Raw genomic sequence first — 15362 nt, 5'->3', positions numbered from 1 at the left:
CCAATTTATTGAACGACATTAAAGTTTTACACAGTCTTTTAGTGATGTCTATGATCCTGGCAAAACTATTCGAAAAATGTCAACCCTCTTGACATTTCAGAATTCCTTTTAACTAAAGTATTTAGTTGAGTATGTAGGTGACATACTCACATACATTTGGGGTAAAGATAAATGTCCTGTTTCAAAATGCAAATGGTCTTGTGGTTTTTATGGATGAAACGACTGACAAGCAATACGATCTAGTTATAAAAGGGACATAGACCACTGTTTCAAATCTAATGACACCATTGAATTTGAATACATTTACTTAATCACCAGCTGCTGTCATGCTAAGGTTGTTGAAGAACAAGTTGATCATGCTTGTCGGTCATGGAAAACAAATATACGATAATATTCAATTGATGGTTTATCAACCTCAATCTTATGACGGGTCACTAATTGATGAATGGGATAGGACACTGCAGATACTGTATTGTAAGGACATACAAAGAGACATATCTTTCAATCACTCTTTATTACAATTTTACAGGAGGTTAGTGTTTCATACTTCAAGTAAATTACATCAATCTAAATGTGATCTTTGTTGGAAATGGACAGAACTGTTCTTGAATGCTCCATCATCGCTGTCTTCTTGCTTTTTGTGAAGAATTATCTCACAGTTCTTTATTTATGTGGCATCCGTTTCTTCGACATCTAGGGAAACAAAGTGTCAATGTCAGAAGTCTACTTTATGTTGTATAATATTGTGTCTACAGTATATTACAATGATGTATCAGAAATGAGCAACATTGTCTCCATACATTTATAAGTACCACTTCAGGAAAGCTTTCCGTTTGTCAGCCAATACTCTCATCTTAACATTTCTTTCATATACTTTGGCATATCTTTTTACAACATATTACAAGGAGACATCAATTCAATATCTTTAGACGAAACAAGGACATTACCATTAGAAATACAATGAATACATTATCTAACCTAAAATATGAATATGAATACTTACTACATCATATGGTCTCAGTCTCTCCGGGATATGGGCATCTGTCTCCTCAGGAAGAGCCATTACACCACCTGTGTCCATCATCTTGATAGCAATATGCAAGAGGAATTTGTAATGTTATTACCCATATACTCGATATGCAACACCCTCAAAGAGCTTCTTAAACTTTGCCTATGTACTCTTGAAAAGACTGCTTCTTGAACAAATATACCACTCCAAAAATTACGGCCATTTCTGAGATACTGGATCTGGCAAGTCTGGCACGACAATCATACCATGCTCAAAGTCGATTTGGTCACTCGTTTTGCCCATTCTGATATTCAATCGAACAGTAACGGAATACCTTGTTGCTTGTCTGCCTGCATTATATAGCAAACCACGGCCACGTGACTAGCAAGCCACGGCCACGTGACTCACTGTCTGTTGGAGCGATACATTTTTGTGAACGGGGAACTGACCCATGAGGGTATGTATATATATATATATATATATATATATATATATATATATATATATATATATATATATATACACATGTTCACAGGTTTTCAAGGCACAGTAGATTTACTTAAAGGACAATTACATGTATGTTCAGGTAGACATAGTTACTTACATACAGGTAAACATAGGGTAAATAGTACTTGCCCTGATGGTGGCCTCCAGCTCCCCAACACTTCTCTTTCCTCCAGGTAGCCACCCATACGACCAATGCTGAGAGAAAGTGACCTGAGCTATCAACGCCAACATCACCACCTGCACAACCGTTTTGCTGCTAAGATCCATGGAAGCTGGGAAAAAAAGGCAGTAAAATACAAGCCACATTTGATAGTCCAAAATATTTGATCCTAAATCAAATATAGTTTGGGATTGTCTTGCAATGATTACCTATTGAACATGCACTTAGTAGATATTATCAACGCATAAATCAGTTAAAAATTTTAAATGTACTTGAAAGCATATGAATGAATCACATACTGTCCGTTCGGTCTATTCCTTCTTACAGTGTGGTGGGAATAATCATGGGTCCTTTTTATAAGGGTCATTAGAAATGGAACAGTCTGTGTCAATAGGATTATAATCCCTTCTCCACAGGTGTGACACACTAAGTGCCTAATGGACACTAAACGTCACCAACGGGACCTGCTTAGTGCATAAGCTTCAAACTGAATTTAATGGAAACAAACTAATTCGTAATGTGTTAAGAGGTGACGTCAGTGTAGATATTATAAATATGTAATGCTTGTAAATTAAATAATATATTTGTCTCAATAAAAAACTTACTTTGATACAAGTGGCAGCTGGAGGGAGGAGCTATAGGAGGACAGGCTCATTGTAATGGCTGGAATGGAATAAAAGGAACGGAGTCAAACATGTGGTTTCCATATGTTTGATACCGTTCCATTAGTTCCATTTCAACCATTACAATGAGCTCGTCCACCTATAGCTCCACCCACCAGCCTCCACTGTTTGATACACATGTTTTGTATCTTTTACAAATATTCAGAAACGAATGGCAAATTAGTTTATTTTCATTGCATTTATTGCACTCAGAATAGAAAAATGTAAACTTTATACAGACTTATGATTGGGGTGGCAGGTAACCTAGTGGTTAGAGCTTTGGACTAGTAACCGAAAGGTTGCAAGATCAAATCCCCAAGCTGACAAGGTAAAAAATATGTTGTTCTTCCCCTGAACAAGGCAGTTAACCCACTGTTCCTAGGCTGTCATTGAAAATAAGAATTTATTCTTAACTGACTTGCCTAGTTAAATTAAGGTAAACAATATATATAAGAGGCTGTACAGGAACAAGATGCTTGTGCACTACAGCAACCACTAGCCTTAATTTCATACTCAGTACATAAGACTGATTCTAAATGAAGACACAATCCTTATATCTTTACCTAATACAGTTTGCCATTTAGCTTACAGTTATTAGTACATACAGGTGGTCCTGAGAATCGAACCCACTACTATACTGGCGTGGCAAGTGCCATCCGATAACCAACAGAGCTACAGATAACCACTCCTTAGAGGTTATGAATGCATAAATGTACCTTTGGTATGAAAAGGATAGCCTAACAACACTTAATAACCAGGTAACCAAGTAATTCAAATTTGTGTTAAATTACATTTATGATCATATACTGTGTATATATAATTCACAGTAAATGACAGTACATTGAAATTCCAGAAACTAGCATCCTGAAATTTGCTATTGTCAATAACCAGGTGGCAGGTAGCCGAACGTGTTGCCTAGCGGTTGTGCTAGTAACTGAAAAACCACTGGTTCGAAATCCCTGAGGCAACTAGGTGACAAAACTGTTAAAGTGCCCTTGAGCAACACACTTCACCATAATTGCACCGTAAGTTGCTCTGTATAAGAGTGTCTGCTAAATGATACTAATAATCAAGTTAATTAGTGATTGATATGAGGGCACTATGACTGAACACTCCTTATCAAGAGGAAATTGATGCCTGTTTCTAAATTATACTTTTCAAGTTGAGAACTCTATAAACAGAATAAATAATATATTTTTGGTATTATAATAATTTCTCTTAACACCAATCATGTTTATTACAGAGATGAAGGCTGTTTTTTTAACTATATGGAAACAGTAAAATGTATATTTAACTATTTAACTAACTTCTTAATTTAGTCTTGAAAAACATAAAAACAGTCTGCTGGCTTAGCTATCTATGTCTACTTGAAGTTGAAGTCACTTGTTGACTATTTTTTCTTGATCAGAAAGGTTTTCCAATCTTTGTATGGCACTGCTTCATGCAAACGCTGAAATGTTAGGTCCAATATTTTGAAAAGCATACAAATGCTATACATATATATTCTACCTTTAAAAAGTTATTACAACTGTATGTACAGTACCAGTCAAAAGTTTGGAGACACCTACTCATTCCAGGGTGTTTCTTTATTTGGACTATTTTCTACATTGTAGAATAATAGTGAAGACATCAACACTATTAAATAACACATATAGAATCATGTAGTAACCAAAAACGTGTTAAATAAACAAATCTAAATATATTTTATATTTGAGATTTCCAAGAGTGTGCAAAGCTGTCATCAAGGCAAAGGGTGGTTGTAGAATCTCAAATATATTTTGATTTGATTAACACTTTTTTTGGTGACGACATGATTCCATATGTGTTATTTCATAGTTCTGATGTCTTCACTATTATTCTACAATGTAGAAAATAGCACAAATAAAGAAAGAAAAAACAATACTGTTGATTTAAAAAAAACATCATACACAGCAAATATTAAATGGCACTTAAGTCACTTGTAAGGTCAGTAATACAATGACAAACTCTTATGGCAGGTTGTGTATCTTCGCAACAGCAGTTTTTTTTTGTCCAATCTGTGGACTTCCACAGTATGTGCCATAGCTATGGTACAGACCTCAGGCAACAAAAGGCAATCTCGTGGTAATGTTTTTAACATACTCAAAATGTACATTCAATTCTACATTATATAAATAGGTAAAGATTATATGCATAAGTTAATCAATATACACTGAGTGTACAAAACATTAAGGACACCTGCACTTTCCATGACATAGACTGACCAGGTGCACCTCAATATCAGGAAGCTGTCCTTAATGTTTTATACACTCAGCGTATATACACAATGTTAACATAATTAACCATTCATTCCCATTTTTGATCAAATGGTCTTAGGTTTTCAATTCAAAACGTTTGACATCCAAATACTGAGGACACAAAGCTAGTTGAAAAGTCCATGACTAAATACACATAATATTACATTTTATTTTGGGCTGTTTTGAACGAGCTCACAAAAAAACAGACAGAGATACAAACAAATATATTACAATATGGAACAATAAGTTTAAGTACTGTGTTTAAGTGCAAAGCGTAAAAAGAGCGATCTAACAAAATGGTATATGCATGTTGGAAAAATACATGGGTATATGTAGCAGATATTGTCATTTGAAATTGGCATAGTCTGAGAAAATGTCAACAAAATCTTGAACCACTCTGTAGCAGAAGTCATATTGTTCCTGAAACAACAAACAACAAACAAAACACACAACACAAACATAAATCACTGAAATACATCATTGTCATTCTATTGAAGATCATTTTTTAATGAATTTAGACTACTATCATGCATTAAATCTCTATGATAGAAATTATATCCAAAGATTGCAAACAATGTGTTGATGCTACGATATGTAATACCTACCACAGTCTGAACCATGTGTGGTCTCTTCATGCGTAAACTCTTGACTGTCTGAAACACGTCCAGTAAGCCCTCGGCTTTCACCCGCTCCAGAATATTACTCAGGGCGATGAATGTCCCAGTCCGACCCGCACCAGCACTGAGAAATAAACCCAGGACAGAATTGTCATTATCTACAGCATTGACTAACTACCATTAGAGGGTATTGAAATGATGTGCTTATAACTGAATGTGAATCAAAGGAGTATACTAGATTACATACACCCTCAGGGTTCTACCAGTTCACTGTCGTGCTGTTTGGGCTGCATTGAGCGCCAAAGCAATGCACTGATTTCACAACATTCAGGTAAGTTACACTACACGACTAAAAGTATGTGGACACCTCTTCGCCGAAGATCTCATTCCAAAATCATGGGCATTAATATGGAATTGGTCACCCCATTGCTGCTATAACAGTCTCAACTCTTCTGGGAAGGCTTTCCACTAGATGTTGGAACATTGCTGCGGGGACTTGCTTCCTGTTCAGCCACAAGAGCATTAGTGAGGTCGGGCACTGATGTTGGGCGATTAAGCCTGGCTCGCAGTCGGAGTTCCAATACAACTCAAAGGTGTTCCATGGGGTTGAGGTCAGGGCTCATTGGAGGATCATTCAAGTTCTTCCACAGCGAGCGACAAACAATTTCTGCATGGACCTCACTTCGTGCATGGGGACAATGGCATGCTGAAACAGGAAAGGGCCTTCCCCAAACTGTTGCCAAGGCCTAAGGGGCCAAGTCCGAACCACGAAAAACAGCCCCAGACCATTATTCCTCCTCCACCAAACTTTACAGTTGGAAAGGTGGCATCCTATGACGGTGCCACGTTGAAAGTCACTGAGCTCTCCAGTAAAGCCATTCTGCAGCCAATGTGCGTCTATGGAGCTTACATGGCGGGATGCTTGATTTTATGTACCTGTCAGTAACGGGTGTGGTTGCAATAGCCAAATCCACAAATTGAAAGATGTGTCCACATACTTTTGTATATATAGTGTATCTTGTTAGAGGTTGATAAGAGATATCTCTAACAGTAGAGCTCCGAGATCTACACGTTCCTAGTCTCCCATTTCCCTAGCCATAGGGCTATACTGCAAACGTAACAGCTTACAGTGGCGTCCTTTCCCATTTGTATTGAAAACAATTAGTTGGAGAAAAGTTGACCTTTGACTAATAGTACTAATAATCAGCCTCCCTCAAAGAGACACTAATCCAAACGGTAGCACTAATAAATCTGCTATCTCTCACTCTCTTTGGATTGAGTCAGTGCTTACAATGCTGGTGAGAGCGCGAGAGGAGAGAGGGCGATTGTAATGGGCAAGCACCCATTCCCAACGGATGAGAAAAAGCTTTAAAAAGCCCCTCTTTAGACAGGCCCTGATGAAGGAATACGAGAGAGTGATGACACCATTTCCTGTCGTTAGCTCATTCTATCAGATTAATCAAAGCGCGAGTCGTAGGAGATTTCACTTTGAGAGGTTTTAATTGACTGTGAATCAGTGGATTGGATCAATCCCAGTGGGCCGTGCTGCATGATAAGTACTTCACCTGGAGCTACGTATGTTCTGATCAGAGCTTTCACAGCAGTCTTTCACACAAGTAGTAATAAAGAGTTGGCCTATAGAACAGTCTACAAAGGCTAAATGTACCATTTATTGAAACTGACATGACCAAAATGGAAAAAAAGTGATCTACTGTATATTCTTTAAAACATAATTTTGTCTTTGGTATGATCCAAATGTGTTTTTTACCCCCTAGATTCGATTGACGCAGTACATACCAAATATATATATATATCCCCATCAAAATCTGTCAGTTTAAGCTAGAGATATATAATTATTTTTTTTGCGTCTCAATCCACCGCATCTGCCAGTGCACTTCCACATCTTTGGTGAAAAGTAGTAGAGCTAGCACAAAAACGTCTGTAACATCCAAATGGTTTGACCAACAAACTAGTATGACCACTCTATGCTCTACGACCCCTGAAGGTAACCTGTACCAGTTTTATAAAACAAATGAAATATGATGGTAGTTTTGTGTCTACCCCAAAAAGGGGTTAAATATGTGTAAAAAAAAGAAGAAATACATATATTTCACGAGTTTCTTTTATATCTCCTAGATTTACTGTAGGACTGATACTTTAAAACCTTGTTTTTTCATTATTAATTTTTTGACTGTCCTTTTTGCTATTTATGAATGTGTTATTCAATGCGTTTCTATGGGCTTTAGTAGTAAAGGCCAATATTTTCTCAAATAATTTTGGGATATTTTTTTTTACACCTAAATGGGTCCTAAAATTCTAAATCCAATAACTAAATGATCCATAGAATAACCATCCGAAAAAAACAACATATGTCAGCTTTGCACCCCCCAGCCCCCCACACCCCTCAACGTCTTGCGCTCTACAGAATTAAAAGGGCAGTAGTAATGAGGCTACCAGATTTGGTGTGTGTGTACAGTACATGTACCTTACCTGCAATGTACTATGATAGGGTGGTTTCCAGACTGTTGTTGCTGTCTCTGCACTGAAGCAATGATGTCGATCATTCCCTTTCCCTCTGCCGGTATTCCGATCTCAGGCCAGCCGTGGAAATGAAAGTGTCGGACGTGCCTTGACTGTTTTTCCTGGCGATGGGAAACATATGTGATTCATCATTACATACATTCGTATACCTGGTAACAATAAAGGTAAACCTAACATGAACTTGAACTAATTAACTTCAAGATAAGACACCCATTTAGATAACAGAATGCCATTGATTAGAGGACCAAACCCAGTGATCCTCAAGGACAAAAATAAAGATCAAAGAATATATTTAAAATACATCCATATCGGATAGCTCGCGTGCTTGTTTATGTAAAGGAAACTTACTGGTCCATATGTGAGGACCATGTCCTTCAGAGTGAAAGTGTCACATAGGGCATCCCCCTTCAGCTCCAAAGTGTAGTCTTCAAATGTCGCAGTGCCCTCTGCTGGCCAGTACTGGAAACATTTGTCCTGGAGAAAGTGACAGATAAATGTCAGGCAGGGGTGTCAAACATAAAGCCCACAGGTGGGAAAAACAACCTACATCTATATTGAAATTACTAATAATAAATCGAAACTGTGTAGAAATTATAATGGTTGAAAATAAAATATAATGAAAATGGATCAACATTTATAGTCTCTCTGTTCAGCTTAAATTCCCGAAATTAAAGCTACAGATTCAGGCCACATTGAAAATACAGAAAAGCGATGGATAGAAATGTCTTTGCTAACGACAAGGAATGTTTGACGACAAGGAATGTTTGAGCGGACTTACAGACCACTAAAGTGGTCCCACGGGGCAAAATGTATTTGACACCCTGATGTAAGGCAATTCTACATGGACATTTCTGTAGAAGACTATAGAACATTTTAACCTCCCAAAAATTCAAAGATAAATAAATATGTTGTGTATCACTAGTAGAGGCAGCTAACTAGCAACGTGCATGCCCAGCCCACCTGAGGATCTCTATTTCCTGTATATGAGGGGTGCAAAATCGACTTGTCACTTATATCTCGTTGGATTGATTGCTTTCATTTTACACTGTTGGCTCTTTCCCACTCTTGCTTGTGCCATTTTTTCCCCCCATTAACTTTAAGACCTCGGAAACATTTGAAATGACCTTTTAAACACATTATAGTAATGGCTGAAATGGGCTCAATGGAATATAATGGTGTTGGAATACAATGGTGTTGGAATACAATGGTGTTGGAATACAATGGTGTTGGAATACAATGAAAAAGTAAACAAATGAGATGTGCTGAAATTAAAGCAATTACTGACTATGAACACTCAGATTATAGTGATACTGATCTCTCAAACAATGTAAAGCAGGGGTCTCCAACCTTTTCTAGCATGAGAGCTACTTCAAAAAAGATATATATGCTACAAAAAATATATATAATTCTAGCTTTTAAATAGACACATTATTCTCTTCTCCTCTCCCCTGCAACTCTTCCCCAGGTCCTTAACGCACAAAAGAAAGTAGTGCACTATATTTTATAAACAACTGTAATTGGGGGGGGCCCTATAAAATAATTTAAAAATATATTTTCCCAAATTATGTCTCCATTTTATTTTTCACTCTTAAAATTACAATTGTTCATAGAGAAACAACAAAATTGGATGTTCTGAGTCCATGTCAATTCTTAAATCACATCGACATGTTGGAGACCCCTGATGTAAAGTATGCATAGATAGGTGTAATCTACAGCCAAGCATTTTGTTTTTAAATCGCAGGGGTATCCTTCTCTACACACTTATTAAATTATGCAAGGGAATGTGACAACAACAGTAATTAATAATTAATGAGGCAGCATAGACAGTGCAGGTTAGCACTGCGGTAGGCCTAAACAGAGGAAGTCTTTGGTGGGTGCAGCCCTGTTATATAATGTATGCAAATACACCCAGTATATACAAATGAGGCACATATAATTAATTTAAAAAATACCCGATATACTAAGAAAATGTACATTAGGAAAAAAAGGTGACAATTTACAATGAGTGAACTCCATTCATTATGTCTGTGCCAGTACAATGTGTTATGTGCTATAATTCCATTAATATAAGATTTTAAAAACGCAAGAAGTTCAGAGGATCGTCATCCATTGTCCAACTGCAGCATTCATCAGAATTGTATTTTAAACCTTTTAACCATTTTGTCGACTGTTGCTAAAATAACCGCTGTTATTTACTGATTAGACTGTAGTTTGCTCTTGCCACAGTGGGATCCGTACCTGTTCCCTCTCCTTGAGTTCAGTGAGCATGACAATACAGTGACACCTGTACTCCCACACCATCCTCCAGAAGTCCTCCACCGTGTGGGACAGAGGACCTTGGGTAGCGATGAAGTAGTCCTTCTGTCTGTAGCCCTGGAAAAAAAACACTGTTCAGGGCATCATATACGTAAACACATAAACGGCTCTGGAGAAAGTTAAATGAGCTTCTAAATACTTACATCAATAAATGATGCATTGATGTAGTCCGTGAACTCTTGGCCCCTTTTCATTGACAATATAACCCGGTTGAAGTCATCTGTGGTAAAGCAAAAACCTTAACAACTTCATTTATTTCCAACAATAGTTCAACTACTTGTGTCGTTTGTGTCATTTAACTACAGTATATTAATTCCAAAAACTAAGACAACTTCAAAGGGTTAACTTGGCAAAGTTGTTAGGCCTAAAATGAATTCATATCAAGCATCAATACAGCACTAAGAGTTTGATGGTGGTAGCGTTGTAATGTAATATGGAACAGTTAAGAGTGTCAGGGTATTCCTTACATGGAATGATCTGAAGCACACGGTTCTTCTTCATGTTGGCAGGAAGGTTTCCGGTCCTCATGTTCTCCTTCATTATGCGTACATTGGTCAGTTTCTGAGGAGAGGACATGGAGTGAAATTAGGACTACTTAAGAGAGATGGCTACACTCATTTGAATGTGGCTATAAATGTGAGACAATTTAGGAAAGCAGATATACAGTAAGTGTTTGACTGGCCCTTACCCTGAACTCTTCTTCTAGGCCCAGCCTTTCGAGGGGTGCTCTGGTATTGTGGAGCTTCTGCAGATGGCCTTCCAGAGAGGACACATCCAGCTCTGTGTCACCATATAGATAATACTCCAACAGAGCCTGATAGATGAATGAGTACTGCATCTGAAATGTAGACAGAGTGGTGAGAGATGGATGTGAAAGAGTCATCTTTGCATGTTTGTACTGCAGGAAGACATTGAAATGTCAGGAAACACTTACATCAGTCTGGACGAGTTGAGAGCGCTGCTCCCGTATTCTGGTCACAAACCCAAAGACATCCAGCCTCTGCTCTACATGCATCATGTCAACCATGGCGTCTATGACAATAAATGTTCCCGTCCTTCCTACACCAGCACTGAGGAAAGACAAGAGACAGGACAGAATAGTGAACCTTACATTGTCATAGAACTCCGAGGTAAGTTAGATGATTCAATTGAAAGATAATGCACTGTATTTCCGTGGCTCAGTTAGCAACAGGAATCTTGATTGTGGTATGGCCTAACGTGCTAAATTGCAACATGTCCATAAGAAATATTCTAAAAAGCTACAATGTCTACAAGCCAACAACATCCACAGTGTTTGAAGGGCCAGTCACACAGAGAGCAGTCTGGGATACCAGCATACGGTGATGGAAACCAATCAATGAAGCCCATTCAGGAAGCAAAGCCCCAGTGCCAACACCTGCTTCAACAGTTGTTCCTGCAAGTGTCTAACTTCGGTGGTGTAGTCAGAGGCAACATGCCCATAGGGGGAAGGTGCCCCCTCAGATTTGTTCTGTTTAAAAAATATACTTATGTATACAGTACCATTCAAAATGTTGGACACATCTACTCATTCAATGATTTTTTAAACTATTTTCTACATTGTAGAATCCTTTTTTTTTCCAACAGGACAATGAACAAACACACCCCCAGGCTGAGTAAGGGCTATTTGACCAAAAAGGAGAGCGATGGAGTGCTGCATCAGATAACCTGGCGTCTACAATCACCTGACCTCAACCCAATTGAGATGGCTTGGGATGCGTTGGACAGCAGAGTGAAGGAAAAGCAGCCAACAAGTGCTCAGCATATGTGCAAACTCCTTCAAGGCTGTTGGAAAAGCATTCCTCATGAAGCTGGTTGAGAGAATGCCAAGAGTGTGCAAAACTGTCATCGAGGCAAAGGGTGGCTACTTCGAAGAATCTCAGATATAACACATATTTTAATATGTTTAACACTTTTTTGGTTACTACATTATTCCATGTGTGGTATTTCATAGTTTATGTCTTCACTATTATTCGACAAAGTAGAAAATCTTTCAAAGATAATTCGTAAAAGTCCAAATAAGTTCACAGATCTTGATTGTAAAGGGTTTAAACACTGTTTCCCATGCTTGTTCAACGAACCATAAACAATTCATGAACATGCACCTGTGGAACGGTCGTTAAGACACTAACATCTTACAGACGGTAGGCAATAAAGGTCACAGTTATGAAAACTTAGGGCACTAAAGAGGCCTTTCTACTTACTCTGAAAAACACCAAAAGAAAGATGCCCAGGGTCCCTGCTCATCTGCGTGAACGAGCCTTAGATATGCTGCAAGGAGGCATGAGGACTGCAGATGTGGCCAGGGCAATAAATTGCCATGTCAATACTGTGAGACACCTAAGACAGCGGTACTGGGAGACAGGACGGACAGTTGATAATCCTCACAGTGGCAGACCATGTGTAACAACACCTGCACAGCATCGGTACATTCGAAAATCACACCTGCCGGACAGGTACAGGATGGCAACAACTGTCCGAGTTACACCAGGAACGCACAATCCCTCCATCAGTGCTCAGACTGTCCGCAATAGGACCTGCCTGTTGTAAGGCAGGTCCTCACCAGACATCACCGGCAACAACGTTGCCTATGGGCACAAACCCACCGTCGGTGGACAAGACAGGACTGGCAGAAAGTGCTCTTCACTGACGAATCGCGGTTTTGTCTCACCAGGGGTGATGGTCGGATTCACATTTATCGTCTAAGGAATGAGCGTTACACTGAGGCCTGTACTCTGGAGAGGGATCGATTTGAAGGTGGAGGGCCCGTCATGGTATGGGGCAGTGTGTCACGGCATCATCGGACTGAGCTTGTTGTATTTTCAGGCAATCTCAACGCTGTGAATTACAGGGAAGACATCCTCCTCCTTACTGTGGTACCCTTCCTGCAGGCACATCCTGCGCGGTTCAGCACTCAGCGGTCCCGTTCTGTGAGCTTGTGTGGCCTAACACTCCATGGCTGAGTCATTGTTGCGTCTAGACATTTCCACTTCACAATAACAGCACTTACAGTTGACCGGGGCAGCTGTAGCAGGGCAGAAATTTGACGAACTGACGAACTTGTTTGAAAGCTAGCATCCTATGATGGTGCAATGTTGAAAGTCAGAGCTCTTAAGTACGGACCATTCTACGTCCAATGTCTGTATGGCGGTGTGCTAATTTTTATACACCTGTAAGCAACAAGTGTGGCTGTAATAGCAGAATCCACTCATTTAAAGTGGTGTCAACATATTTTTGGCCATATATAATTTTAGCCCCCCCAAAAAAATATATATAGACACAGTTGAAGTTGGAAGTTTACATACACTTAGGTTGGAATAATTAAAACTAATTTTTCAACCACTCCACAATTTCCATGTTAACAAACTATAGTTTTGGCAAGTTGGTTAGGACATCTACCTTGCGATGACACAAGTAATTTTTCCAACAATTGTTTAAAAGACAGATTATTTCACTTATAATTCACTGTATCACAATTCCAGTGGGTGAGAAGTTTACATACACTAAGTTGATTGTGCCCTTTAACAGCTTGGAAAATTCCAGAAAATGAAGTCATGGCTTTAGAAACTTCTGATAGGCTAATTGACATCATTTGAGTCAATTGGAGGTGTACCTGGAGGTGTACCTTATGAAGTTGGCTTTATCTAGCTCAGATAGGTACCCAAACCACCAACTGCATAACTAGCTATCAAGAAGTAATTTCAGGCTATCAAGTTAAAGTAGCTAGCTTGTCTAACTATCTTAGCTGGCATGCCTGCTGGCAATGTGGGTAGACCTTAAAAAACAAGCAAATCTAAATGTACTGTATAAGAATCACATTCCTTTCAATCTTTTACCCAGAGTTAATCAAAAATATACATAGAATAAAGCAAAATGATTATGGCTCTAGATTGCAGAAAAATGCTGTTACAGGTATTTAAATAATGCAAAATTCTCCAAATGACCCCCCGCCATCCTCACGTACTGTGTGCCCCCTTAGATCGGTCATGATGCCCTTTTGTAAAGTAGTTTCATATGACATGACACAGGCATTGAAATTCCAGCCATAACAGTACTAAATAAAGGGAAGATGATTGGCATACTTTTTTAGTAAACAATTTTACATTATAATCTTGTTAACTTATACAAATCATACCGTTTATATTAACCACTATAGCCTTCATTTAGTACAACCTGTAGATATGAATTTCCAGTTACAATCCCCAGTCTCCTCCCCTGGTTCAGTACCTGCAGTGCACCACGATGGGTCCTGCATAAGACGGGTTGACCGTCTTCACCTTCTTGAGGAACTTGAGCATGCCAATGGGGGAGAAGGGCACCCCAAAGTCTGGCCAGTTGGTGAAGTGGAGCTGGGTGACCAGGCAGGGGGCCCTGGGGCCATCACTCCCCTGCTGTTTACAACAGGAAAACACATCAATCATTTAGATAATAAATTGCAAATTGTCACACTCCGATCTATTTCACCTGTCTTGTGCTTGTCTCCACCACCCTCCAGGTGTCGCTCATTTTCCCCATTATCCCCTGTGCATTTATACCTGTGATCTCTGTTTGTCTGTTGCCAGTTCGTCTTGTCTCGTCAAGCCTACCAGCGTGGTTTTTCCCGTACTCCTGTTCTCTCTAGTCCCTGTTTTCTAGATCTTCCGGTTTTGACCATTCTACCTGCCCTGACCCTGCCTGCCATTCTGTACATTACCGACTCTGCCCTGGATTACTGACCTCTGCCTGCCCTTGACCTGTCGTTTGCCAGCACCCTCTTTTGTAATAAACATCTATGAATCTAACTGTTTGCATCTGGGTCTTATCCTGAGTCCTGATAGTAAATACCTGGTCACAGTCTCACACAGCATTATGTTTTATACGTGAGCGATCATACGCAGGGTTGTCATGTAGGCACATACAATGACACTTACATATTGTACACAGAACTTGCGCATGGTGTAGTCCACCAGTACAGTAAAGTCCTCTGCTGCCACCCTCACATTCCCATACATCCAACAGCCCTGGTCTGGCCAGTACTGGTAACATTTGTCCTGAAGAGAGGTGAAATGGACATTCAGCAAAGCAAAAATGACAAAATAGACACTATTTGAATCGTTTCACCAATGTGAGTGGCAGAGACTTTCATAAGTATTAATATTACTGACCAGGTGATAGAGTTGACAGAAGTGATAGTCTGTCAGTCAATAAGTTAATCACTCTGATGTTGTAGACCATTAATGAGACTCTCAGACTAATTATAATCAAGCCTTGGGATGA

General features: G+C 39.1%; 2 protein-coding genes across 3 annotated transcripts in view; both read right to left on the bottom strand.

The window, feature by feature from the left end:
• Positions 1-496: 496 nt before the first annotated feature.
• Positions 497-1884, bottom strand: gnrh3 (gonadotropin-releasing hormone 3). Its single transcript, XM_031835685.1, has 3 exons — positions 1646-1884; positions 1004-1084; positions 497-693 (listed from the first exon to the last, which is right to left on the bottom strand). Exons 1-3 carry the CDS (start codon positions 1820-1822, stop codon positions 664-666), a joined length of 288 nt encoding a protein of 95 aa, XP_031691545.1. The 5' UTR covers positions 1823-1884; the 3' UTR covers positions 497-663.
• A 625-nt stretch (positions 1885-2509) lies between these two features.
• Positions 2510-15362, bottom strand: part of LOC109899732 (receptor-type tyrosine-protein phosphatase epsilon-like) — a 63281-nt gene continuing 50428 nt past the window's right edge. For both annotated transcript variants that reach the window (XM_020495205.2, XM_031835684.1), the window contains 11 exons: positions 15017-15136; positions 14334-14497; positions 11023-11158; positions 10777-10926; positions 10556-10649; positions 10232-10308; positions 10011-10145; positions 8121-8246; positions 7722-7873; positions 5220-5355; positions 2510-5034 (listed from right to left, as the gene is read on the bottom strand). In XM_020495205.2, coding sequence (XP_020350794.1) covers positions 4960-5034; positions 5220-5355; positions 7722-7873; positions 8121-8246; positions 10011-10145; positions 10232-10308; positions 10556-10649; positions 10777-10926; positions 11023-11158; positions 14334-14497; positions 15017-15136 — 1365 coding nt within the window. In that variant the 3' untranslated portion in view covers positions 2510-4959. The remainder of the gene's footprint in view (positions 5035-5219; positions 5356-7721; positions 7874-8120; positions 8247-10010; positions 10146-10231; positions 10309-10555; positions 10650-10776; positions 10927-11022; positions 11159-14333; positions 14498-15016; positions 15137-15362) is intronic.

This window comes from Oncorhynchus kisutch, linkage group LG11 (genome assembly GCF_002021735.2).
Source record: "Oncorhynchus kisutch isolate 150728-3 linkage group LG11, Okis_V2, whole genome shotgun sequence".
Lineage (NCBI taxonomy): Eukaryota > Metazoa > Chordata > Actinopteri > Salmoniformes > Salmonidae > Oncorhynchus > Oncorhynchus kisutch.
The sequence above is the reverse complement of the archived record's forward strand: the minus strand, read 5'-3'. Positions and strand labels throughout refer to the sequence as shown.

What these genes read in the sequence shown, in the direction of transcription:
- gnrh3 (XM_031835685.1), bottom strand. Translation starts at nt 1,822, where the DNA reads ATGTGGCTTGTATTTTACTGCCTTTTTTTCCCAGCTTCCATGGATCTT. An exon ending in AGCTGGAGGCCACCATCAGG is followed by an intron (nt 1,085 to 1,645) that starts GCAAGTACTATT and finishes ATTGCTATCAAG; the next exon opens with ATGATGGACACAGGTGGTGT. An exon ending in GACTGAGACCATATGATGTA is followed by an intron (nt 694 to 1,003) that starts GTAAGTATTCAT and finishes TTGTTTCCCTAG; the next exon opens with ATGTCGAAGAAACGGATGCC.